This window comes from Panthera onca, chromosome D3, assembly GCF_046562875.1.
Source record: "Panthera onca isolate mPanOnc1 chromosome D3, mPanOnc1 haplotype 2, whole genome shotgun sequence".
In the NCBI taxonomy this organism is placed as follows: Eukaryota; Metazoa; Chordata; class Mammalia; order Carnivora; family Felidae; genus Panthera; species Panthera onca.
Genome location: NC_138350.1, coordinates 65,356,587 through 65,380,508, shown reverse-complemented (window position 1 = coordinate 65,380,508; position 23,922 = coordinate 65,356,587). Strand labels below are relative to the sequence as shown.

Below are 23,922 nucleotides of genomic sequence, written 5' to 3'. Positions count from 1 at the left end.
AGGTACCCTTTAGAATGCTTTAATTAGGATGGGATTCTCATTTGCTCTTGTATATTTAAGGGTCCATGTAAAAAACATCGTTAGTGTAATACAGATTCTAAATGAAGCTTCGTTCCTGGCTAAAAAGTTGTCCCACTTTTCCTTCCTTTTTAAAATTTCTTTAAAAAAAATTTTTTTTTTTCAATGTTTATTTTTGAGAGAGAGACAGACAGACAGAGGGTGAGTAGGGAAGGGGGAGACAGAGAGGGAATCACAGAATCCGAAGCAGGCTTCAGGCTCTGAGCTGTCAGCACAGAGCCCGACTCAGGGCTCTAACCCATGAACCGTGAGATCGTAACCTGGGCCGAAGTGGGACGCCCAACCGATTGATTGAGCCACCCAGGCGCCCCTAAAATTTTTTGTTAAGAAAAAGAGAGGATTTGGGTAAGGCTGGGCACACACCTTTGGTCTTTTGTTACTATAGGATACTTGGTCTTGATGCTCTCTGATGCAGGCTGGGGGGAACTGGAAGCCTTTATCACCTACCGTGAAACCTTTCCGAAGCCTTTCTTCTACTTCCTGATGATGTTTTTCAGAACTGCAGCTCTTCGAGAATCTCAGCAGGTTGCCCTGGATAGTGAGCTGTTGGACACAATGCCCAAGCAGTATGTTAATAGAGAAGAACAGACCACACTACATTTGGAGTGTAGAGGCAGTAGTGGTAAGAAATGCCAAGGAGCAGCAGTTGTAACAGTTCAGGTAAGATTGTTTAAGCTTCTTCTTAATTCAGAGAATTTTTAATTGAGTCCGTAATATACGTGGCATATTGTTGAGAGAGACTGAAAGAAGTTTGTAGCACATGATTCACATCCTGAAACACTTAATACATTTGGGGGGGTGAAGACCCACACAGAGCTGATCATGTATTTCCGTAAGTGCTCGTGTGTCCGACAAGGACAGAAATTCAAAGAAAAGCATAATCACTGAGAAGATCTTAGAGGGTTTTAAATTGATCTTCAAAAGACTTTGATGATGATGGTTTGGATTCTGTTAGAGGGAATGTGGGAATGGAGTCCTCTGGACAACCATTTAGGGGTCAGTGGCTAGGTCAGCCTACTTCAGATTGTTTTTGGGTGTGGTGGTGGGAATTCACATTGGAAAGGATGATCACTTGGGAGCTCCAACTGTGTGCTGTGGTCGGTGGGGAGCCACTGAAGACAAACGTGGGGGGGACGTGTGGAAAGCAGGTCAGTTGGACAGAGCCTGCCAACAGGCAAAGGAGAGGCGTGCAACTCTGAGATTAGGAATTCAGCTGCCTCTTAGTGTCATCTTCTTGCACTGGAAAAACAGGCTTAATTAAGTTGGGTCTGTGACATTGAAAGGACTTCAGAATGGAGCTTAACTTTAGCCAGCACATCGTAGCACTTGCTTTATGCCTGACTCTGTGTAAACACTCTACAGAACTTATCCTCACGGCATCTCTGTGAGGTGGGAATTCGGGTTATCTTGTTTCCAGACGGGGAAGTAAAGGCATAGAAAGGTTAAGTTTCATACCCAGAGTGACACAGCCACCGAGTGACAGAACCAGGGAGACCCGGGCAGGCTGGCTGCAGAACACAAGCTCCTTACTCACTGCACCCTAGTCCTTCTGCGAGGGATTTCGGGTCCCCAGAGCTGGGGAGGAAATGCTCAGAGGTTGGCTACCGCATTTGCACAAACATAGCTCCTCTTTTTTTGTTAGCTTTTAGAAATCAGGGAAAACTTATTTTACTGACTCTTGGTTGTCTTTCATAAATTTCTTTTTGTGCTTCCTCATTTGAGCAGTTCTGATGTATTCTTCATCAGTCTCCTTGGGAGCCTGTTTCCTCTAAAATGTCTTCTCTGAAATAACTTATACACTTGTCTTTTTTGTTACCTTCATAATTTGTTTTTGATAAAATAACATATTTGTATGCATCTAAAGTTAAGAAATTTGACATGGGATGTGAGACTCCCAAACACTGAGAGAACATCTTTGGCCAGGTGTTTTATAAAGTTAATTTTCTTTCAGTGTACTTTTCCCCCAGTTACTAATGTTTTAGTAACACTAGGTGGGAGCATTTAAGAAGGATCGCTTGCAAAAATAATGGAGCTTGGAGATAAGTCTGCTGATTTAGGACCGAATTTGATTTGGTGCAAAAAAAAAAAAAAAAAAAAAAAAAAAAGAAATGTATCAAGTTCTAATTAAAAAGGGTGTCTTACTACCAATCTGTGCCTTCAGAAATACGGTATTTTTCCATATTTTGGAATTACACATCTTTGCCAGGCTGTTAATACTGTACAGAGAAGGGAATTCTCCTAAGATGCATCTTATTAAGTGACTTGGTAAGATAAGTACAAAAATGTTTTTTCAGTTCTGGCTAATAGCTTGCTCTGTGAAGAGTCATGAATACTTACTGCCCAGCCAAAAACCAGTTCTCTTTGCCTGACCGCCTGTTAACTCTCAGGGTCTTGTTGTGGTGGGCAATACCACCGGGCTGACTTGGGAGCTTCAGCTCCCAGCCTGTCAGTGACCTGGCTTTTTCCTTTTCAGAAAAAGTCATCATAATCTTGATTTGTCTGAACTCTTGAATTGAAATTTCTTTTATAAGCTTTTGCTTTGTTAATTCTGAAATAGAAAGGTATACTTTTTCTGAAATACCTTCTAAGTAATTCTGATAAGACAGAGATTGGAAAGCAGATGACTTAGGATAAGGACTCAAATGAATGTGGCTTAGATTTTATTTTTACAGACAACACAAAAAATATTTATGCTTTATCTTCTCAAAAGAAAAATTGGTAAATGCAAAGATTGCTTGAAGAAAAAAGAAAAAAAAAGAAAGGACAGAGAAGAAAAGGAGATTTTATAGAGACCTAAAGAATTTGAAAAAATAGCTGTGTTTTATGGCCATAATCTCTTTAGAAATATCTAAGTTTTCTTAAAAAGCACATTCTAATTTTCTGCTGGCCTTACTAGTTTGCCCAGCACCCTGACTTTCAGTTCTGTTTGGGAAGATCTAGAAACTGGGAAACTCCCACTGATGGCTCCTATCAATATTGACAACGGTATTTACTTCAGCCGTTAATTTTGCCTGATGATGCAGATATGACAGAGGAATTGAAAATGTGAAGATGGCAGCTTTTGTAGTCTGATTTATTTTTTATTATTTTATTTTTCTTATTTATTTTTTAAAAAGTTTATGTATTTATTTTGAGATAGAGAGCAGGTAAGGGGCAGAGAGAAAGAGAAACAGAATCCCAAGCAGGCTCCATGCGATCAGTGCAGAGCCAGATGTGGGGCTCAAACCCACTAACTGCAAGATCATGACCTGCACTGAGATCAAGAGTCGGATGCTTAACTGACTGAGCCACCCAGGCACCCCATATTTTTCTTATTTTAGAGAGAGAGAGAGAGAGAGAGAGATTGTGCACGCAAGTGGGCAAGAGGGGCAGAGGGGGAGAAGAGAGAATCTTAGGCAGGCTTCAGGCTCAGCACAGAGCCAGACTAGGGGTTTAATCCCACAACTCGGATCTTGACCTGAGCTGAAGTCAAGAGTCAGACGCTCAACCAGCTGAGCCACCCAGGTGCCTTGTAGTCTGATTTAAATAGGATTTCTTTGGAACGTTACATGGTAGTTGCTAACTGAGGTTGTCCAGGCGGTACTTGCTGGTTGATACTTCTAGGAATTGAAGATAAAAACTTTTTTTGGCTACTCATCAATAGCTAAGAGCAAGGTAGAGGAAAGTTGAAACTCTAGCTGCCATGAAGTTAGGACATTATCTAATCTATGCAAGTCAGTTAGGTTTGCTCTGAGTTTTGGCCAGAGATTGTACTTGAGGTTAAAGCTGTCTCATTACACAAATGGATGACTTTGGTTATGGATGTCGGGGAGGGAAGGTGAGTTCTGATTGTTTATTACTCATCAAGAAATTGTCTCTGGGAGAGCATATGTCATGCAGAGGGTAGGTTGTGTTGCTTTTATACATAGAATTATATCCTCTCTGTATGCGTGTGTCTAGGGACCACTTCATGGCTATATCTAGTAGTTTTGATCCTGTTTAACGTCATTTTATTATCTGGAGATGTTGAACGTCATGAGGTCTCTTCTAGTCCCTCCAAATCACTAGCCACTTTGTAGTTTCCCTCCAGAATTCCTTTTCATCAATGCAACCCTTAGATTGCTGGTTGTGCTTGCGTCTACCCCTGATCCCCTTAGTCATTTGTGACATTGGCTGCTTTTGCCTACTGTTTGTGTTGGAGTTCTTAATCTAGAGTGGGTGTGTGAATGGTCTTTAGTGAGTCAGTGAAGTCCCTGAAAGTATATGGAATTTTTTTGTTCTGGATAGTTCATAACTTCAGTAGATCCTTGGTAGTCTATGACCACTGGAAGGATTAACCCATATGTTGCTGACTCCTACTCTGCTTTTCTAGTGCAGAATTCTCTGAGTTCCAGATCTAGATTTCCACCTGCCTATGTGATTTTCTGTGAATGTCCCATAAATACTTCAAACTCCACAGGTCCCAGCCTAATCCAATTTTTACCCTCCAAACCTGTTTTTCCTGTAATAGGAAGTGGGGACCTGGGCATCATTGTCATCTCCCCACCCTCATACTCCCCATCTAGTTACTTTCCAAGTCATACTGGTTCTGCTTCTGAAATGACTTTACATTTGTTTCTTTCTCTTTGTTCCCATTGCCATTGTCCCCTGGTAGGCCCACATTACTTTTCCCCTGAACCACTACATAAGGCTTCCTGTCTATAGACTCTCTCCCTGTCCAGTCCGTTTTCCATTCTGCCACATTCATCTTTTTTTTTTTTTAATTTTTTTTAACTTTATTTATTTTTGAGAGAAAGAGAGCGTGAGTAGGGGAGGGGCAGAGAGAGGGAGACACAGAACTGGAAGCAGGCTCCAGGCTCTGAGCTGTGAGCACCGAGCCCGACGTGGGGCTCGAATTCACGAGCAGTGAGACCATGACCTGAGGTGAGGTCAGAAGCTTAACCGACTGAGCCACCCAGGCGCCCCTGCCACATTCATCTTTTTAAACACAAATCTAATCACATGTCCAGGCGAAAACCTAACATTGACTATCCGGTATCTAAAAGGAATAGGACCCTTCGGATCCCCCCATAGTCTATTCTTGATGAGTTTCTAGTGGCATCATTTACCCTTTCCTAATCCCTGAACATTTTTTTTCTAGCCACATAGGCTTTTTCCATTCTCCAAACATGACATGCATGTTCCTACCTGCTCTCTCAGGCATGTGCTGTTACTTGTTCTCCCACACCCATTCGTGAGCTCCTTCCTCTCATCCTTCCATGCTCGGTTCAGGCAGCATCTCTTGAGGTCTTTCTCAGCCCCTCTAGTCAGACTGAGATAGTCCCTCCTTTCATAGCAGCTTTTGCATAAATGCTGTTGTATTCACCTGCTATTTTTCCTACCGGTCTGTGAACTGCTGAGGAATAGAGTTCCTGCCCTTAGTCATCTGTATTTCTGTACCATCTAGCATGGCTCCTGGCACATAATAGGTGCCCTTTCTCGCCCCCAATGAGTCAGTGAAAACCACCAGCACGTCAATCATGAGGTTATGTTACAACTTGTTTTGTATTATCATTACCTTGTCACACTGTTACTAGATTTTGAGTTGCGTGAGGGTCAGGACCTTGTCTTATTCGGGTTTCTGTTGTTAATGCCTCACACAGTCAGTGCCATAGAACCAGTGTGTTTGAAGGAACGAACAGTAGATTTATATTCTTCACAAGTAAACCCCCTGATTTTAACTAGCTTTAGGGATTTTGTAGATATTATTTGGCTGGAAGGTGGAACCTTTTCCTACTGGAAATTAGCTGTCATTCTGTGTGTTTACCGTAGGCCAACTTAATGCTTTCCATACAGAATCTCCGGCCTCACACACTGCTGCACTTTTCGCTCTACTACAAATGTCTCCTAGGCGGTCAGTCTTGGAAGCGATAAGGATTGTCTTCCTTCCGTACACGAGATTATTTCCCAGCTCTGTTCGGAGCACTTCTTATCACATGCTTGGGCACTCTCATATCCCAGGTAACATGCCAGTGACTGTTAATCTTCACAAAGTGGAGATGAGAAAATAGGTTCAGAGAGTCTCAGAGACTTGCCAAAACCACACAGCTAGTAAGTGGCTCAGCTGAAATTCAAGCCCACGTCTATTTGAACTCAAGACCCAGGCTTTCCCAGGCAGTATTGGGAAATGAAGCCATTTGCTTTTAACTGTTTCTGCTCCAGCTTCTGAAGACTAGGTTAGCTGTACAATTCTGAGTAAGCTGGTCATGGCCATCATCTCTCTAAATTGACACGTGTACCATTTTCTCTCTCTGAGTTGGTGTGACAGGATCATCTTCTTTTTCAGTGATTAGAGAATTCATGGACCAGATCAATTTTTTAAAATCAACTTCATGGGGAATGACTTTATATTTTAAATATAAATTTTGAGATTAAAATGCAAGAGTATGTTTTAAATATAATTTTAAATGGCTCATTTGTAAAGATTTCAAATTGTATCATGAACATATTTCATTGCTTAATAGAATTTTTCGTGAGGGAAAAGCCCTGGAAATTTCCAGCCATCTGCAAATGTTTGAACTATGTATAGCTTGTTTGGGGTATACAAAAGCCAAATATGTTTTATGGGAAGTGAGACGTGCTTCTTCTGTGGTCGTCTCTCCCAATAGAGGGCTCTAATAATTCAGTGATATTCCCTGAGGAAATGGGGTGATTTATAATAGGGTTCCTTTTGTTGGACTTCGGTATTGTGGGGCATGTGTGCCAGACCCAGGATTGATTTATTATCATGTGAAAATTTTGCTCCATCCTAGAAATGAAAGATGGAAAAGACCCACTGAGGGCCTCACAGTACTGTAAGATCTGACTCGCTTCGTCCGGCTTGCACATGGCTTTGTCTGCTTACAGTGACTCCGGCGCGCCCCCCGCCCCCCGCCCTCGCCGCTTTGTGCCATCGTCTCCAACTTCTGGCGATTGTGAGCTGCCAGGCACTCAGCCCCTCTCCCGCCCTAGCGAGCAGAGAAAATTCTCTGTAGAGCTGGGGACAATGAGCAAAAATAAGTAGACTGGGAAATAATGAGAACTTTGAGTTGCTTTTGTGTGTGAGGATGTCTGAACTTTCCCACCTCGGTGCTTTGCCTTATTCCTGGGCATCTGTGGTTTGTCCGGCGTGGGGTGGCAGTTCTGCAGCGCCAGTCCCTTGGTCTTGATGGCATTTCCCAAGCGAGGGCACCTCTGTCCTTTCTCTCTTGTGCTTCCCTCCATCCTCACTGTCTTCCTCCCTCCCCTCACGTTCTTTCTTTTCCTCCCTGTTTGCCTGCTTTCTCTCCAGGCCAGCCAAGGGCCGTGGCCCTCAGAGACCCCGCCTCATTGCACTCGGTGACACGTTAGGCATCGAAACTGTGCAGACTCCTGACCACGTTTTAGGCTGTTCAGCATTGGTCTTTGATTTGAGAGGTTGGAAATTTAATATTTGTGTTGATTCATTATGTGGTCTAATGGAAGTCATTTAATCATCTTATCTTTCATTTCTCCAATAGTAGAAATTAAAATAATTGTTAACATCATATGTTCTTGGATCTTCACCTTCATGCCTTTTGATTCAGACTAACAGCTTATTTCGTCTTTAAGTAAGAAGCTTTGTAAAGCTTTTTAATATGACATTGGTGAGTTTGATGGAAGAAAGTTATCATGATCATGAAAGCAGGCGCTCCGTGTACCGTCAGAGTTGTGCTATACTGGGGTGCTGGGTAGAACAAAACAAATAGCACCATTGCCCTCCAGTAGCCTTTCATCTGGAATTTACGATAATAACTCTGGCAGGGACATCAGGACCTCAGTTATATACGTTTGTGAATTAAGTATTTACATTATTTACAAACAAAGGATATCTGTAATCACTGCAGAGGTGGCTAAAGACTGGGTTTGGGCATGTGTGTATAAAGGAAAATGTAGACCCTTTGCTGACTCAGTGATTGGAGGAGACCGTTGGAGGAGAGTGTAGGATTTAACATTCCCACCTTCTGAATGTTCTCATCTCTTCAGCATTCTCTGCTATGCCTGCAAGATAAGTCCACATTCCCTAGCCTGCTCCAAAGGACTCCCCAGGACAGGAACCCCGGTCCCTAGCCTGACTGCTCTGTGCTCTCCAGCCCTGACCTCCCTGCCTGGCTGGGCTTCTCTTTGCTGTCCCTCTGTCCTCTTGTCCCCCACAACTGCCACATGGGTTATGTCTTTGTGTTGCAGCCTGGGCCTAGGATATGTTTTGCATCATTCATATCCAAAAGGGAACATCGAAATGTACAAACAAAGCAGCTATCACATAGGTCACCGTCAACTAGTTAGAGAAAAGGGATATTAATAATCCCCTCAAATAGGAAATACATAATCTTAAAGAAAGGCTAATTGTTTAAATTGAAATAGATTTAGTTTTTTTTTTCTTAAACTCAATACATTCTCCATTGTCACATCTTTACTGAGAATGAGTAAATATTTCATCAGTGACGAGCTTTCGGGAACCACTGAATCAGTCACTTGCTCTTTCATAGGCATGCAACTGATTGGCGCACTTCTTGTATTTTTTCATATTTTGTTGTTTTATAATTGGATATGTTTTCTTCATTTCAAAAGGACAAGTGTTTTATTAATAGCATCTGTGTCATGCTCTTTGTATGCTTGGCACACATGAGATGTGCACCCTAGTGGTTTAGGTTGACGTGTATGTGCTTTTTGGGTGGGGAGAATGGAGAGTGGTCAGGGCTCAGGGGAGGGGGCTCAGTGGGGGAGACGCTTGGTGTGCTTCCGGAAAACCTCAGTGGTAGAAGACATTGAGTCTGGTTGTTTTTTTTTTTTTAATTGTTTTTTAAAATCTTTATTTATTTTTGAGAGAGAGAGAGAGAGACAGAATATGAGCAGGGGAGGGGCAGAGAGAGAGGGAGACACAGAATCCGACGCAGGCTCCAGGCTCCACGCTGTCAGCACAGAGCCCGACGCGGGGCTCGAACTCACAAACCGTGAGATCATGACCTGAGCCATAGTCAGACGCTCAACCGACTGAGCCAGCCAGGTGCCCCGAGTCTGTTTTTGATGAGAATCGGGGAATCAAAACATAAGTGACAGAGAGCATATCCTACAAAAGACTGAACCAGTGATAAACTCGCTCCAGTTTGATGCTTCATGAAAAACCTGAGATTCTTGAATAGTTTTTTGACATTTTTTTCCCCACCCCTCTCCTATTCAACTGAGAATTTTGAGTTATAATATTAATTATAGTAATAGTTCTTCATCAGATGCTCAGTATATTTATAATATTTGCTTTAGGAACATAGCAAGGACAAAAAAGGTCTTGACCACTTTAATCTTTTTTAGTTTGAAGGTATGCATAAAAATGAAGCAGTAAGCCAACAGCTTCATGTTTTGCGAAAAGAAGTGAAGCAGTTGCAAGCAGAAGCTGCTAAACCACCATCACTTAATGTTGTGGAAGCTGCTGTTCACGCGGAAAACTTGATTACGTAAGTTTTGAGGGCATTATAATTTAAAATGCAATGTTGTTATTATTGATAGTAATCATACATGCTACTATACCCCCAGACACCCACTAATTAAATTAGTACAGGATCAGCAAACAATGGCCTTTGGACCAAGTCTGGCCTGCCACCTATTTTTATAAATAAAGTTTTATTGGAACATAGCCATGTCCATTTATTTACTTAATGTGCATGGCTTTATACCACAATGGCAGAATTGAATAGTTGTGACAATTTATGGCCCATAAAACATAAAATATTTACTGGTTGGTCCTTTATAGAATAAGTTTGCTGACCCCTGAATTATGAGATGATACAGCACATTGAAGTTCAATCATGGAGAGATTGAGTGCTTAAGTTTTATATCAAAGTTGCATTTACCCAGGAAGTCAGCATTGTCAGCTCAGATTATAGAGCAGAGTTTGAAGGGGAATTGCTCAGGGGAATTAGGTTCTCAAGTATAGTTGCCAGCTTGCATTTGGCCATCATGGCTTTTCCCTTGGAGCTCCTGGCTTACCCTCAATGTCTTCTTTCTTCCTAAAGCCACCAGGGCATGACTTGGGAGAGTGGTTGACCCTGCCTTTTACTTTAAGGTGGTTCCACATTCCAGTACCAGCAACTAATCCCCCAGCAGATCGGCGTCGTGGTGTGTGGGGTGGGGCATTGAGTTCTTTTGTGGATTGGACTGGGGGTCCAGGGAAGAAGGAGATGAGGTGAATAAGAAGTTGATGTGTCTTTTACTAGCAAAGGAACTCAAAACAGCCTGAGACTTAGAAGAGATATCTTTATTCTGGGATCTTATTCTATATAGAAATCTCTTTCTGTGACACGGGTTTTAAAATTTAGAGAGGGGCACCTGAGTACTCAATTAAGCATCCAACTTTTACTCAGATCATGATCTCGCGGTTCACAGGTTTGAACCCCGCGTCAGGCTCTTTGCTGAAAGCTCAGAGCCTGGAGCCTGCTTCAGATTCAGTGTCTCCCCCTCTCTCTGCCCCTCCCGGGCTCATGCTCTGTATCTCGCTCTCTCTCAACAAGAAATAAAAGCATGTAAAAAGAAATATTAAAAAATTTAGAGAAATAAGTAATTAAATTAATTAAAAATGCATATTATATAAGGAATACACAAAGTTAAAGAATTATGAATTACATATAAAATATGAAACATTTAAGAATATTTAAAAAAATTTTTTGTAATGTTTATTCTTTGAGAGAGAGAGAGAAAGAGAGACAGCATGAGCTGGGGAGGGGCAGAGAGAGAGGGAGACACAGAATCTGAAGCAGGCTCCAGACTCTCTGAGCTGTCAGCACAGAGCCTGACGCAGGGCTCGAACTCAAGGACTAGGAGATCATGACCTGAGCCGAAGTCAGCCGCTTAACTGACTGAGCCACCCAGGGGCCCCTAATAAGGGTAAGAATATTAATAATATATATGATTCCATCCCTCCCCCCCCGGAGGACATAAAATCATTTCCGTGTATTCAAAATAAGTTGTGGGGTCAAGGTAGAAGATACTTATCTACCCCATGGATTTTTTTTCCCCATGAAATATTTTTAAAGTGACATTTATTTGGGGGCTCTGAAGGACTCTTAAGAATATTGCCTGTGTGAGAAGTGTAGAGTACCCCGGAAGTACTTGTGAGTCTGTATTCTCTTATTGTAGACCAGTAGCCTCACCTGTATTTTCCCACAGGGCCCTAGTGAATGCCTACAAGTTGCAGCCTACCCCTGGGGTTCAGAAGGTTGGCATTAGCCTCTTCTTTACTGTTGTGGATTATGTCAGTGATGAGACTCAGCGCCATCCTCCCACAAGGCAATTCTTTACTTCATGCATTGAGATCTTGGGACAGGTAAGGTAATTCTGTGTTTTTAGCCTCACTCACATATATTGAATCTCTGTAGCATCCTCATTAGTTATAGTGAGGGTTGACTTCAGACTTCTGTTACACGTTCAGAGTCTTACATAAGTCAGAAGCCCCTTTGAATTGTTGACTTCTCAAGATGCGATTAAAATTGTTGGTATAGAGTTTTGCTTCCCATACAAGAGATAGTAAGTTACTCATATTTGAAAGTCTGGGAGACATCAAACTTTTTCATATGCTTTTTGTGTTATTAACAATAACAAGCTCTTTATTATTTATAAAATGCTCTCCACTTCATCCTCACAGTGACTCTGAATGATTGATATCCTTTTCATTTTAAAGATGAAAACACAGGGGCGCCTGGGTGACTCAGTCGGTTAGGTGTCCGACTTCCGCCCAGATCACGATCTCACAGTTCATGGGTTCGAGCCCCGCGTTGGGCTCTGTGTTGACAGCTCAGAGCCTGGACCCTGCTTCAGATTCTGTGTGTCCCTCTCTCTCTCTGCCCCTCTTCCACTCACGCTGTCTCTTTCTCTCAAAAATAAACATTAAAAACAGTTTAAAGATAAGAAAACAGGTCTCTAAAAAATGAAATAACTTGCCTAAAGAATATAGCTGGTCAGTGCTGGAGCTGAGCCTGTATCCCACGTCGTCTGTCTCAGTCCATGTTCGCTCCACCTCTCCACTGCTGTCTCCCAGTTGCTATTCTCAGTCCCCATTTCTTGATTTGACTTACTATTAAAAATACAGATATTTAACAAGGCAAGAGCAATGTATCCATGCACATTTGTGAAATATGTCATAAAGGAAAGGAAAGCCACTTGATAGAAAATATGTAAACACTAACCATATACTCTTACCCAAATTCAATGGAATGAGTCCTTAGTTATTAGATACTTATAAGGGGACAATATAGAGCAGAAAATAAAATAGATTTTTAAGTAGTTTTTTTCCCTTGATTTTAAAATTGATGTATGCTTATGATAAGCAATGCAGACAATATAAAAAGTGTAAAGAAGAAACATTTCTCAATTCTAACCTCCTGGAGATAGACACTGGTTACAGAGCTAAACATTTTATTATAGTTTATCTTGTGTATGTATGTTTATTAGTGTGTTATGTGTGTGTGTGTGTATGTAGAAATGATGTATCATTCCTATATACAGCTAAATAGATAAACTTCCTCAGAAATGGGCAAGTGCTATTTTGTAACCTCGTGTTTTTCATTCAAACACAACTTCTAGACATTATTCTGTGTTTATAAATATAGACTGATATCATGGTCTTTAATACATACTGTTCCATGGTACAGATATATTGTAATGTATGGAGCCCAGGGCCCTGGATGGATATTTAGGTAGTTTGTTTGTTTTGCTACAATAAGCCTGAGATAAATGTTCTTCCACATCTCTGTGAACTTGGACTATTTTTTCCAGGATAATTTCCTAGAAGTATGGTTGCTATGTCAAAGGGACTAACATTTGATGTATATTGTCACAGTGCCCTGTTCCCACTACCATAGCAGGGTTTGAATTTATTGCTCTCCATACCATAACCAGTGTTAAGAATGATGATTCTTTTAAAGTCTTGCTAATCTAAAAGGGGAAGTGTACCTTGTTATTATTTTAAGTTGGATTTCTTCAAGTATTTGTTAACTTGCATGACTTTTTCATATGTTTATTGGCCATTTAATTATTTTTTGTGATTTGCTAGTTATTGACCTTTGCACATTTTCTGTTGCAGAATTTCTTATTTTTTGATTGCTTTGAAAGAGCTCCTCAGACTATTAACCTGGTATCTGGAATATGTTCTAAATTGATTTTTCTACTTTGTCATTTTCCTTTTATTTTACCATATTTCTTGCCTTATAGAAGGTACAATTTTTGTATATTCAAATCTCTCAGTCCTCTTAGTATTTCTTTCTGCCTGTGGTCCAGCTTATCAGAGCTTTCCTGGCCCTGAGATTATTTAAATACTCACTTACATCCAGTACTTGAAACATTAGTGATCTTGATTATATATCAGTTGTTAAAGTTAGCTTTTTAAAAGTATTGAAAGCACATCTCAATAATACCTATAACCTAGAGGTTTTGTTTTCTTGACAAAATGTTGATACTTAGTGGGGGCGCCTGGGTGGCTCAGTAGGTTGATCATCTGACTTTGGCTCAGGTCATGATCTCATGGTTCAAGAGTTCAAGCCCCATGTCAGGCTTTGTGCTGACAGCTCAGAGCCTGGAGCCTGCTTTAGATTCTGTGTCTTCGTCTTTCTCTGCCCTCCCCTGCTCGTGCTTTGTATCTCTCTGTCAAAAATAAACATTAAAAAAAAAAAATGCTGATACTCAGTAATCATGGTAGGCACCTTGCAAATTTCTGGATTCAGATTATCCCAATATTTTAATCTTTTAAAAATTCTCTATGACTTGTCCAAATCAAATTAATGGATCATCCAGAATTTTTAATATCGCTTCCATTAGAAGTGTTAGGTTTATCTGTGATGATTTTAGATTTTTTTTTTATTGTTCCACATTTTCATTTAGAAAACGTTCTGTTTGCCTTACACACTAGCCCTTAAAACTTGGTTGTATAAATAAAAGTTGGGGAGGGGAGAATTTGGTGACATTTTCCCTTTCTGATTCTCTCAAGGTGTTTATCAGTGGCACTAAGTCAGAATGCAGAAAAGTACTTGAGACTATTCTGAAGAATAGAAGGCTGTGCTCTCTCCTGTCCCCTTTCTTCACTCCCAATGCTGCACCTGCGGAGTTCATTCAGCTCTATGGGAAAGTGGTGAAGTTTCTAAGTGAGGACAACAGTGATATGATTTTCATGCTGCTGACCAAGGTGAGATGTGATTCCGTGCTGATGCCATCACTGAAACGTGGGATCTAGTGTCGTTTCTGCTCTGTAGAAATGAAAGGCCCCCTGGAGTTCTGTTTCCAGGTAGACCCTTTCCGCATTTTGTATCGTCTTCAAGCAGCCTTTCCGTGTGGGGGCAGTGGTTGTGTCGTGTAGGGCAGTCTTATTCCTCATAGTAGAGAAAGGACTTTGCTCCCGAGCCCTCTTTAGAAACAGTACAGCTTTGAAATATTCATAATAGTAATTTAGTGCATCCTTCTTTTGACTATATCCTGAATTTATGCCGAAAATGTGTTTGATAAATGAGTTGTAATATATCAAAGTCTCTCATATTTGGAATAAGCCAGATATAAACAAATTGCCTTTGTCCTCATTCTGAGTAGAATATTAACTGAGACCTAGGCAATGAATTTACTTTGCCACTTGAGAATTACAGAGCCTTAGTGATTTTGCCTTCAATTGTATTTCTCTGACATCCATAAATCATAAAACCTAGGCATTTTTCTTTAGGGCCTAGAGACTGCTTTCAGTCTGTAACGGGGGAGAACAGGCTTTATAGTTGGGAATTCTGGAAGGTGATAGATAACAACACCCTGAATTTTTATTAACTGAGATAGGTAACTGCCATAGACACAGAAACATGGCTCTTTTAGATGGAGACAGTCGCCTAAGTGGCTGCTCTTTTTTTTGGCAGAGTGTGGATTCTTGCCTAGGAGGGAAAACTTAACCAAAAGTTTACTATACAAAAAAGCACACGGAACCGAGAAAGCTTTGTCCCTGTGGCCCAGAGCGCAGAGATGGAGGCTTCTGGGTGCCTGTTAATTATTGACCTCCTCTCAGTACTTGATTATAAATTCTAGTTTCAGTTTTTGTAAAAAGCCAAATGCTCAGTGGTCTTTGACTTTAAATTTGCACATCATTTTCTGTACTTCAGCTAATTTCCCCGTGTCAGTAAAACTGCTTCTTGTTTCTTTTTTCTTTTTAGTTCGATCTTAAGCAATGGTTAAACGCCACTAAACCTCCTCTGTCTGATCGTACCAGGCTTCTGGAGTCCATTCACTTGGCACTTACTGCCTGGGGCCTTGAACCAGATGAAGATATTTTGATGCCTTTTAATCTTTTCTGTAAGCACTGGACTTACCTTCTTCTCTACCAGTTTCCTGACCAGTACAGTGACATTCTCAGGCTGCTGATGCAAAGTAAGTGGCTTTTAATTGTGACTGATTAGATTGCAGCGAATATTTGATGTGACATTTACCATTCTATGGATGTCATCTAAAAATGTAAAAATAAGACAAGTACGCAGGAGTTTAGAATTGCTAATTTTTACCTAAAGTGCTTGACAAACCGAGAGCTGTTTGTAGAAGAGGGCAGTGATTGTCTTAGTGATTGTCCTAAACGTTTGGATGGGTCCTGATTCAATAAGGCAGCACTTAGTATGTGGTGTTGGGGTCCACAGTCGTGCACCCACCTCTTTCCCTTGACTTTGCAACCGTCCTGAACTGGGCTGGGGTAGACATGCGCCTGCTTCCTCTGTTGACTGCAGATTTGGTGAGAGAAGGAAGTTGCTTCTTTGCAATATGTTTAAGGTGCCAGTCGGTTTCTCTGTAGGTCCAAATAGTGGATACATTTTGGTTCCCCTCCCCCTTAATTCTTTGACTCATGTTTGTTTGCGAGTAAATTTTACCTATATATAATGGCAGACTGTGTTTATATTCGCCAAGGGACTGAGATGTGTTCAGTTTTCCACAGCCCCACTCTCCCATCTCCCCACCGCCCTGCATTTTTCACTGGAGTATTGGAGATTACAAGAGGAGTAAAGGTTGTTAGCGTTTTTATTTTGGGAATTTCATTAGGCAGGAATTTTACTGAAGTTTATTAAATGAGATAGTATTTACTTTTTTTGTGCAAACTTCAGATAGTTTATAGGTGTAATGGAAAACTAAGATTTGCTTCATGCCAAATCTTTGTGTTACTTCATAGAAACCATTTAATGAATAGGTTAATGATTTTATATATTGGACTATCTGAAGAAATACTGAAATGTGTGGTCTCGTTTTCAAGCTTTCATTGTTTCCTGTGGAGGCCAGTTGCAGGGTGGGTGGAGAATGGTTGCAGGAGAGGTATTTGTATGATTTTGATCCATTATGCATAACTAATTTTTGTTCTAAATTTTCAAAATTTGATCAAGTATACATTGTGGGTTTTTTCCCCGAAACCTTTTTAAGGAATTGTAAACGGTGTGTTCAGGCAACCATTGACTTGCATTTAACAGGAAATTTATACTTCCCAGGAAGAGTAATTCAGTTAAAAGCCTAGGAATTACAGTACCACCCCTGTCAGATTCTATGACTTCTAGCCTCCTGGTTTCCCTTTCCTCCCTGGGGAGGGTGTTGCTGTTCTCGGGGCTCTATCCTTTGCTTTTCTATGATTTTCCTTCTTCGTGGGCATGCCCGTTGTTTTCCCTGGCTTCACTACCCTCTTCTAGGTGTGCCTCACTCCCACACCTGTAACTTGATTCCAAAGCTCTGCCCCAGGAGCCGGACCACAGTAGCCATTCACCACAGACCCTTCACTGTTCCCTAGACATCTCTTGCTCACCATATTGCAGCTGCCTCATCATCTCTCCCCTCAGATATACCAGCCTCGGTTGTCCCTCGTGATCCTCATGCCATCTCTGGGTGGGAAGGGCCTGAGGAGGTCTGAGTCCTGGCCTCTGGGTGTGAGACTTACCAGGAGCACAGTGCTGTCCGTAGTATCTATTTTGCATGCTGTGTCTGTGTTGCTTTAGGTTTTGCCTGTTGAGGGAGTGGAGTTTCAGGAGTAAGTACGAGGAGAGAGCCTAGACTCTGAGGTTCCATTCTGCAGTCCAGTCTCCCTTGTCCTGTTACTGCTGTTTCTCTCACAGCTTCATCCAGGAGAGTGGCACTTTTACCATTCCCCAGGTAGGGGCTGGTAGGCAGGATTCCCCACTCCCAACACTGGATTCCAGCCCTGATGACTCCGGCTGTGCTCACTCCCAGGAGAGTCACTAGGAACCAGGAAAGTCAAGAGGGAAAGTCAAGTGTCCGGGTGGACAGTTCTTTTAATAGGTTCTCATTACTGCGGCGTCTTCACCATAGACCTGTATGAATTTGTTTTGGATTTTTATTTAATTTTCATTCCTTTGGGTTTGTTTTTAATTTTAATTTTTTTAATGTTTTTATTTTATTTTATATTATTTATTAAAAATTTTTTTTTCTTAACGTTTATTTATTATTGAGAGACAGAGAGAGATAGAGCACGAGCATGGGAGGGGCAGAGAGAGGAGGAGACACAGAATCTGAAGCAGGCTCCAGGCTCCGAGCTGTCAGCGCAGAGCCCGACGTGGGGCTCGAACTTACAAACCGCGAGATCATGACCTAGCTGAAGTCGGACGCTCAACTGACTGAGCCACCCAGGCGCCCCATTAATGTTTTTATTTTATTTTTGAGAGAGACAGACAGAGTGTGAGCAGGGGAAGGCAGAGAGAGAGGGACACACAGAACCCGAAGCAGGCTCCAGGCTCTGAGCTGTCAGCATAGAGCCTGACGCGGGGCTTGAACTCATCAGCCGTGAGATGCTTAACCAACTGAGCCACCCCAGGCGCCCCAAAATTTCGTTCCTTTGTAAAGTACACGTGTTCTTTGATTCAAGTTGAAAAAGTTAGTTTGTGAAAGATGCTAACTTGCTGTCCTCTTCCCGCCCCACAAGGCTCCGCGGAGCAGCTGCTGAGCCCGGAGTGTTGGAAAGCCACTCTGAGAGCCCTGGGCTGCTGTGCCCCAAACTGCCAGCAGGGGGCAGCTTCTGCCGAGAGCTCAGTGCTTCAAAGCTCTCCAGATGTTCTCTTGTCCGATAAGCAGGTGTGTAGCTTTTGGTGTCTGAAGTTTATGTCTCTGCATTTCTTTTCTGTTTCCTTCCCTATTTTTTAAACAGTTGGGACACATTCAAAATTTATATCTAAAAAGCTGCACTCTTATGGATTATCTTTAAGAGCCCTGTGTTTTCCTTTGTCTCTTGCTTCCTCCCATGCCCCCTATGCCTTTCTCTCACACCTCAGAGTCTGATTCTTGCCCATCCATTTAGGAGCAGCCCAGGCCACCCCGTTAAACCTCCCCTCACCACCTTAACTCATCCGATTCTTAAGCTTACACCCCTGGCACCTTTGGTCAGATTTTCATGCAGTGTCTCATGGGGCTGGGCTCCTCATTTCGTCAATTTTATGTGCTATGGGTCCATGTGAGAATGTACTGGACAGAATGGTTCCTCTGCTTTAGAAAAAGAGTTTGAAATCTGCTGATTTACTTTTCATATGCAAACACCTTTGCAACTGTGTTACAAAGTCTGAGCCCTCTGTCACAGTCCTCTGTAGTAGCTGCTGAAAGTAGACATTGGGTGAGGATTCTTTGACCAGTCATTCTCTTCCAGGTAATGGAGACGATACAGTGGCTCTCAAATTTTTTTTACAAGCTTCGCTTATCCACATTGGACTTTAAAAGCTTTGGTTTATTCTCAAAATGGAGTCCTTACATGGCTGATATGAAGACACTCTTGGGCTATCTTGTTAAAAGGCTGCTTGACTCAGAAATGGCCTGCTTGGCTCAAGACCCATCTGCCAGCAGCAAAGCAGGTAACATGCCTTTAGTGCAACAAAGAGTGGGGTGTTCTGACCTTCCATCAGAGGAGACTTGAATAGACACATGGAGAGATTTAAATCTTAGCAATAAAATTAAATATCTGAGTGTCAAGAAGAAGAAACAGGAAATATGCAGTGTAGGTGTGAACCCATCTATGTGTCATACCTCTGTTCCCCCGCACAGGGGTGCCTGCTTCAGCTTGTCTCTGCCCCTCCTTCATAGAGCAGGGTGCAAGGAGATGGGTTTCAATCTCTAACTCTTTCTTCCTGTTCTTTATCTTGCTCAGGAAAGGGTTCTGAATATTTAAGCTTTTATCGTTAAAAAATACGCAGTAAAAAATTATCCATGATCCTGTGTTGTAATAATTCTTCAAGAAATTCCATTGCAGCAAATGAAAACACAAACAGACACACTTAGTTATAAGAAACATGTTGTTTGCATATCAACATAGGTTTGTGAGTATATAGATGAGAAGAAGTAGATTTTTAGTGTTACCAATGATAATTGACAAAGGATGAGCTTGTTTCTTGTCTCTAAAAATTTTGCTTTGTTTTAGTGCTGAGATCCCTACATTCAGTAATCATCCAGCTCTTTAAGCCATGGATCTTGGTTTTAGAGGACAATGAAAGGTAAATTGTTTTTCAGATATTCAAATTCCTTTGAAATTTATAGACTTAAAGTTCTGAGGGGATTTTGGTATAAGGGATGCATTCATGGATTTGAATTTTTATGTAGGGCCGTATTTAAATTTAGAAAATGCTTCCTTATTGTTTTTTAAATTTTTATTTATTTTTTTTTAATTTACATCCAAGTTAGCATATAGTGCAACAGTGATTTCAGGAGTAGATTCCTTAATGCCCCTTACCCATTTAGCCCATCCCCCCTCCCACACCCCCTCCAGTAACCCTCTGTTTGTTCTCCATGTTTATGAGTTTCTTATGCTTTGTCCCCCTCCCTGTTTTTTTTTTTTAATTATTTTTGCTTCCCTTTCCTTATGTTCATCTGTTCTGTGTCTTAACGTCCTCATATGAGTGAAGTCATATGATTTTTGTCTTTAATTTCACTTAGCATAATACCCTCCAGGTCCACCCATGTAGTTGCAAATGGCCGAGGAATACTCCATTGTACTTATATACTACCTCTTCTTTATCCATTCATCCATGGATGGACATTTGGGCTCTTTCCATACTTTGGCTATTGTTGATAGTGCTGCTATAAACATTGAGGTGAATGTGCCCCTTTGAAACAGCACACCTGTATCCCTTGGATAAATACAGAGTAGTGCAATTGCTGGGTTGTAAGGTAGTCCTATTTTTTATTTTTTGAGGAACCTCCATACTGTTTTCCAGAGTGGCTGCACCAGTTTGCATTCTCCCCATAGAAAATGCTTCCTTATGAAGGGAACTTAAGACATTTTCTGTTAGTGGAATTGCTAGTCTGGTCGATCAGAGCTATTATCTTAATACTAACTTCAAAGCAAAACTGGACACTCATTTCCTTTTTTTCCACAATAAAGACATTGAATAAATTTTGGTCCTTAATTTTGGAAAAATTGTTCTCTTGAATTTGAATTTGATAATATGATACTATAAAATATGAGAGTAACTTGATTTTATCCAGTACCTCAGTTATTTTTTGGAAGTAAGTTGGCTTTCGAATTACTGGGTGGGAATTAACGTGAGCTGCAATTAAGTGAAAACATGGTGTTGTGAGCATTCAAACGAGAGGTGTAGAACTGCTCACATGCAGGTAGCTGCCTTATGAGTCTTTTCCCTGAAAGGCATACAGACAAAGCTACATGAACTTGTCGGGAGCTTGTTAACATTACGCCAGTGCTAGATATCTCAGTATTTAAGGTACCTTCACAAATATTGATCTGTTCCCAAGACTCAGAGAACAGGAATGGCTTACTCCAGTTCCACAGCCAGTGAGGGCAGAACTGAGAACAGAGCTCAAGGCTCTGACTTCCATGTTAGATCTTTGTATTAACCTGTGCTGCTCCAGGGGCTCATTGAGGAAAATAGAAAAGGTTCTGGATCTTTTCTTTTGCTAGGGAACTGTCCTTAATCTACAAGCTTCAGGATTTTGCACAGATTCTAAGACTGCTGGCAGTAACGCAGACTGCTGTTTATTTCTGGGAAGAATTAATGGGATTTATTTTGATACTGAACTTTCTGAACCCAGTTCAGAAACTAAAATGATCATGTAAAGAGTTTTTTTCTTTGGTTATTTCCTGTCCCTTTTTGGTCATCTTTTTTGTTATGTGGATTTTTTTTTTCTTTTTTTCATGTTTTGGGTAGAGAAAACTGTTGAAGCCACTTAGCAGCATATACCTAAGACATTTGAAATGTAACCAAGATACACAGGGTGTAAATTAGGTATAAAAAGGTGTTAATTTATGTAGGTAACACATCTCTGACTTAATTGCATTGGAATAAACGTTGAGAAGAAAAACTAAATTGTATGGCGGATATTATGAGCCTCCCGGAATTTCCAGCTGTTAGAATGGTCTAAGTGTGTATTTGGGCTACGTAATACAGTGTTCTCTAGGACATAGGCGGTCCCTAGACTCTGGGGCCTAGAATAATTTAGTCATGGTGCTTTCATTTCTAAGTGTGTGCTTCTTTTATTTGAAGCAGCCAACGACATTACCCCTGGCTGGAGAGTGATGCTGTGGTGGCCTCGAGCATCGTGCAGCTGTTCACTGACTGTGTTGATTCATTGCATGAGAGTTTTAAAGGTAGGAAGAGGTTACGTTATGTCTCTGGTTGGCTGTCACTTTTTCCCTAAGTCATTCGGTTAATCTTTGGCCTCTGCTCTCCCTACTTTATTTAATTTTATTTTAGTCGGGGGGCAGTCATCTTTGACCAAAGACGGTCACTGATACAACTGGTTAGCATGAAGTTTGTAACATCATACGTTGTTTGTAAGGCAGCTCCGAGCTTCGCCAGCCATGGCAAATAGGCAGCCGTTCTCTTCAGATACTCTCTGGCCCTCATGTTGAACCTCGTTCTATCTTCTGTGCCTCTAACTCCTTTTTCATGTTTTCTTTCTGTGCTTCATTTTGGGCAAAGGCTTGAGGTCTCTCTTCCAGTTTACTCAGTCTCCCCAGTCCTGTCTAACCTGCTTAACAACAACAACAAAAAGCTTTGAGTTTCTTATTTCAGTATCTAGAAGTTGTATTTGTTTTTCAAATCTACCCTGTTTCTTTTTGATAGCATCTGATTTCTTTTTTTGTTTAAAATTCTAATTGTTATTTCTTTGAAATGTTTAAACATACTTTGCTTTATGACCTGTGTGCGGTAGTAATTATCTGAAGTCCCTGCTGGGGACACCTGGCTTATGCTACAGTTGGATGTTCCTTTAGATTCTCATACTTAGAGGCTTGTTTCCTTGTGTATTTTAAAAAAATGTTCACTTATTTTGAGAGAGAGGAAGTGTGCGTGTGCACACACAAGTGGGGGAAGGGCAGAGAAGCAAAGAGAGAGAAAGGAGGCGAGAGAGAATCCCAAGAGGCTCCATGCTTAGATCAAAGCCTCACTTAGGGCTCGATCTCAGAACTGTGAGATCATGACCTGAGCCAGTAGATATCAAGGGTTGGATGCTTAACCGACTGAGCCACCCAGGTGCCCCTCCTTTTGTATCTTTTTGTTTGTTTGTTTGTTTATTTTGAGAGAGTGCGCAGGAAGGGCAGAGAGAGAGAGAGAATCCCAAGCAGGCTCTGTGTTGTCAGTGTGGAGGGTGACACGGGGCTTGAACTCACAAACTGTGAGATCACAACCTGAGCCAAAATCAAGAGTCAGATGCTTAACCAACTGAGCCACCCAGGCACCTCTCTGTGTATATTTTTAAATTTCGTATTGTGAGCCCATATTTAGAGACATTTTCTCTGTAGAAATTCCATGAAGACCAGGATGAGGGTGTGTCTTCCAGAAAAGATCCTCATTTGTTCCATCTGGAACTATGATTCCTCAGCCTGCGGTTTCTCTCACTACACAGGTATAAGCAGTCAGACCCCAGACTCGCTTGTAGGTGTGCCCAGTTACCACGAACAGCTCCCCCCGCTTCTTCCGCTCCAAGTCCAGGTGAAGGTAGAGAAAAGGTTCCTTTCTTCCCCGGATCTGCCCTCTCAGTGAGGGCACAGGCCTTGGGAGACCCCTCATGCTATTAGAGCCCTGCAGAAGCAGACCCCTCGGCATGCAGCTGAGGCTTTGGTGTCTGTTCAGGGCTTGCGTTTCCTGGGCTCTCTTTGCTTCTGGCCACCCACATTTGGCCTAGTTGTCTTCCGCTGAGTGTACCTAGCTATGCATTTTCAAAGATGTTTTATTTGGGGCGCCTGGGTGGCTTGGTCGGTTAAGCGTCTGACTTCGGCTCAGGTCATGATCTCACGGTCCGTGAGTTCGAGCCCCGCGTCGGGCTCTGTGCTGACAGCTCAGAGCCTGGAGCCTGTTTCAGATTCTGTGTCTCCCTCTCTGTCTGCTCCTCCCCTGTTCATGCTCTGTCTCTCTGTCTCAAAAATAAATAAACGTTAAAAAAAAATTAAAAAAAACAAAAAAACAAAAAAAAAACAAAGATGTTTTATTTTACCTACTGTATCCAAATGTTTTATATTGGGAGGTTTATAAGGACATTTGTTCCACTCCACCCAGATTCTTGCGGTTGCCTCCTTTTTTTCTCATTCTAGTTTCTGTTCCTGCCTATTGAATAGATTAATTATTTCCTGAAAACAGTATTTATGTCCTATCATATTCATATTAACAAACTTTTAAGTGTCATGTTTTAGCCCAACATTCAGATGTATCTGGCCCAGTGCGCTTCAGCATTGTGCAATGGCTTCCTTATGGAAACCTTCCACTCCAGCCATACTGCTTGACACACTGTTCCGCCGATGTCCTTGGCCCTCCCCTCACTGTACTTGCTCATGCTGACTCCGCTACTGGACGAAGCCTCGGGTCCTTTATATTCTTCTGCACATGTTTTTGTACACACGTG

At 41.6% G+C, this 23,922-nt stretch overlaps 1 protein-coding gene across 2 annotated transcripts in view; it reads left to right on the top strand.

The window, feature by feature from the left end:
• The window catches only part of EPG5 (ectopic P-granules 5 autophagy tethering factor), a 109,996-nt gene that overhangs the window by 61,205 nt on the left and 24,869 nt on the right, over positions 1-23,922 (top strand). The window contains exons 27-35 of one of the 2 annotated variants that reach the window (XM_078435283.2): positions 576-738; positions 9,403-9,545; positions 11,254-11,410; positions 14,066-14,260; positions 15,261-15,474; positions 18,008-18,156; positions 18,722-18,923; positions 19,487-19,559; positions 21,570-21,670. In XM_078435283.2, coding sequence (XP_078291409.1) covers positions 576-738; positions 9,403-9,545; positions 11,254-11,410; positions 14,066-14,260; positions 15,261-15,474; positions 18,008-18,156; positions 18,722-18,923; positions 19,487-19,559; positions 21,570-21,670 — 1,397 coding nt within the window. Of the gene's footprint in view, positions 1-575; positions 739-9,402; positions 9,546-11,253; positions 11,411-14,065; positions 14,261-15,260; positions 15,475-18,007; positions 18,157-18,721; positions 18,924-19,486; positions 19,560-21,566; positions 21,671-23,922 lie in introns of both variants that reach the window. The other variant, XM_060613740.3, reaches the window with a different exon arrangement.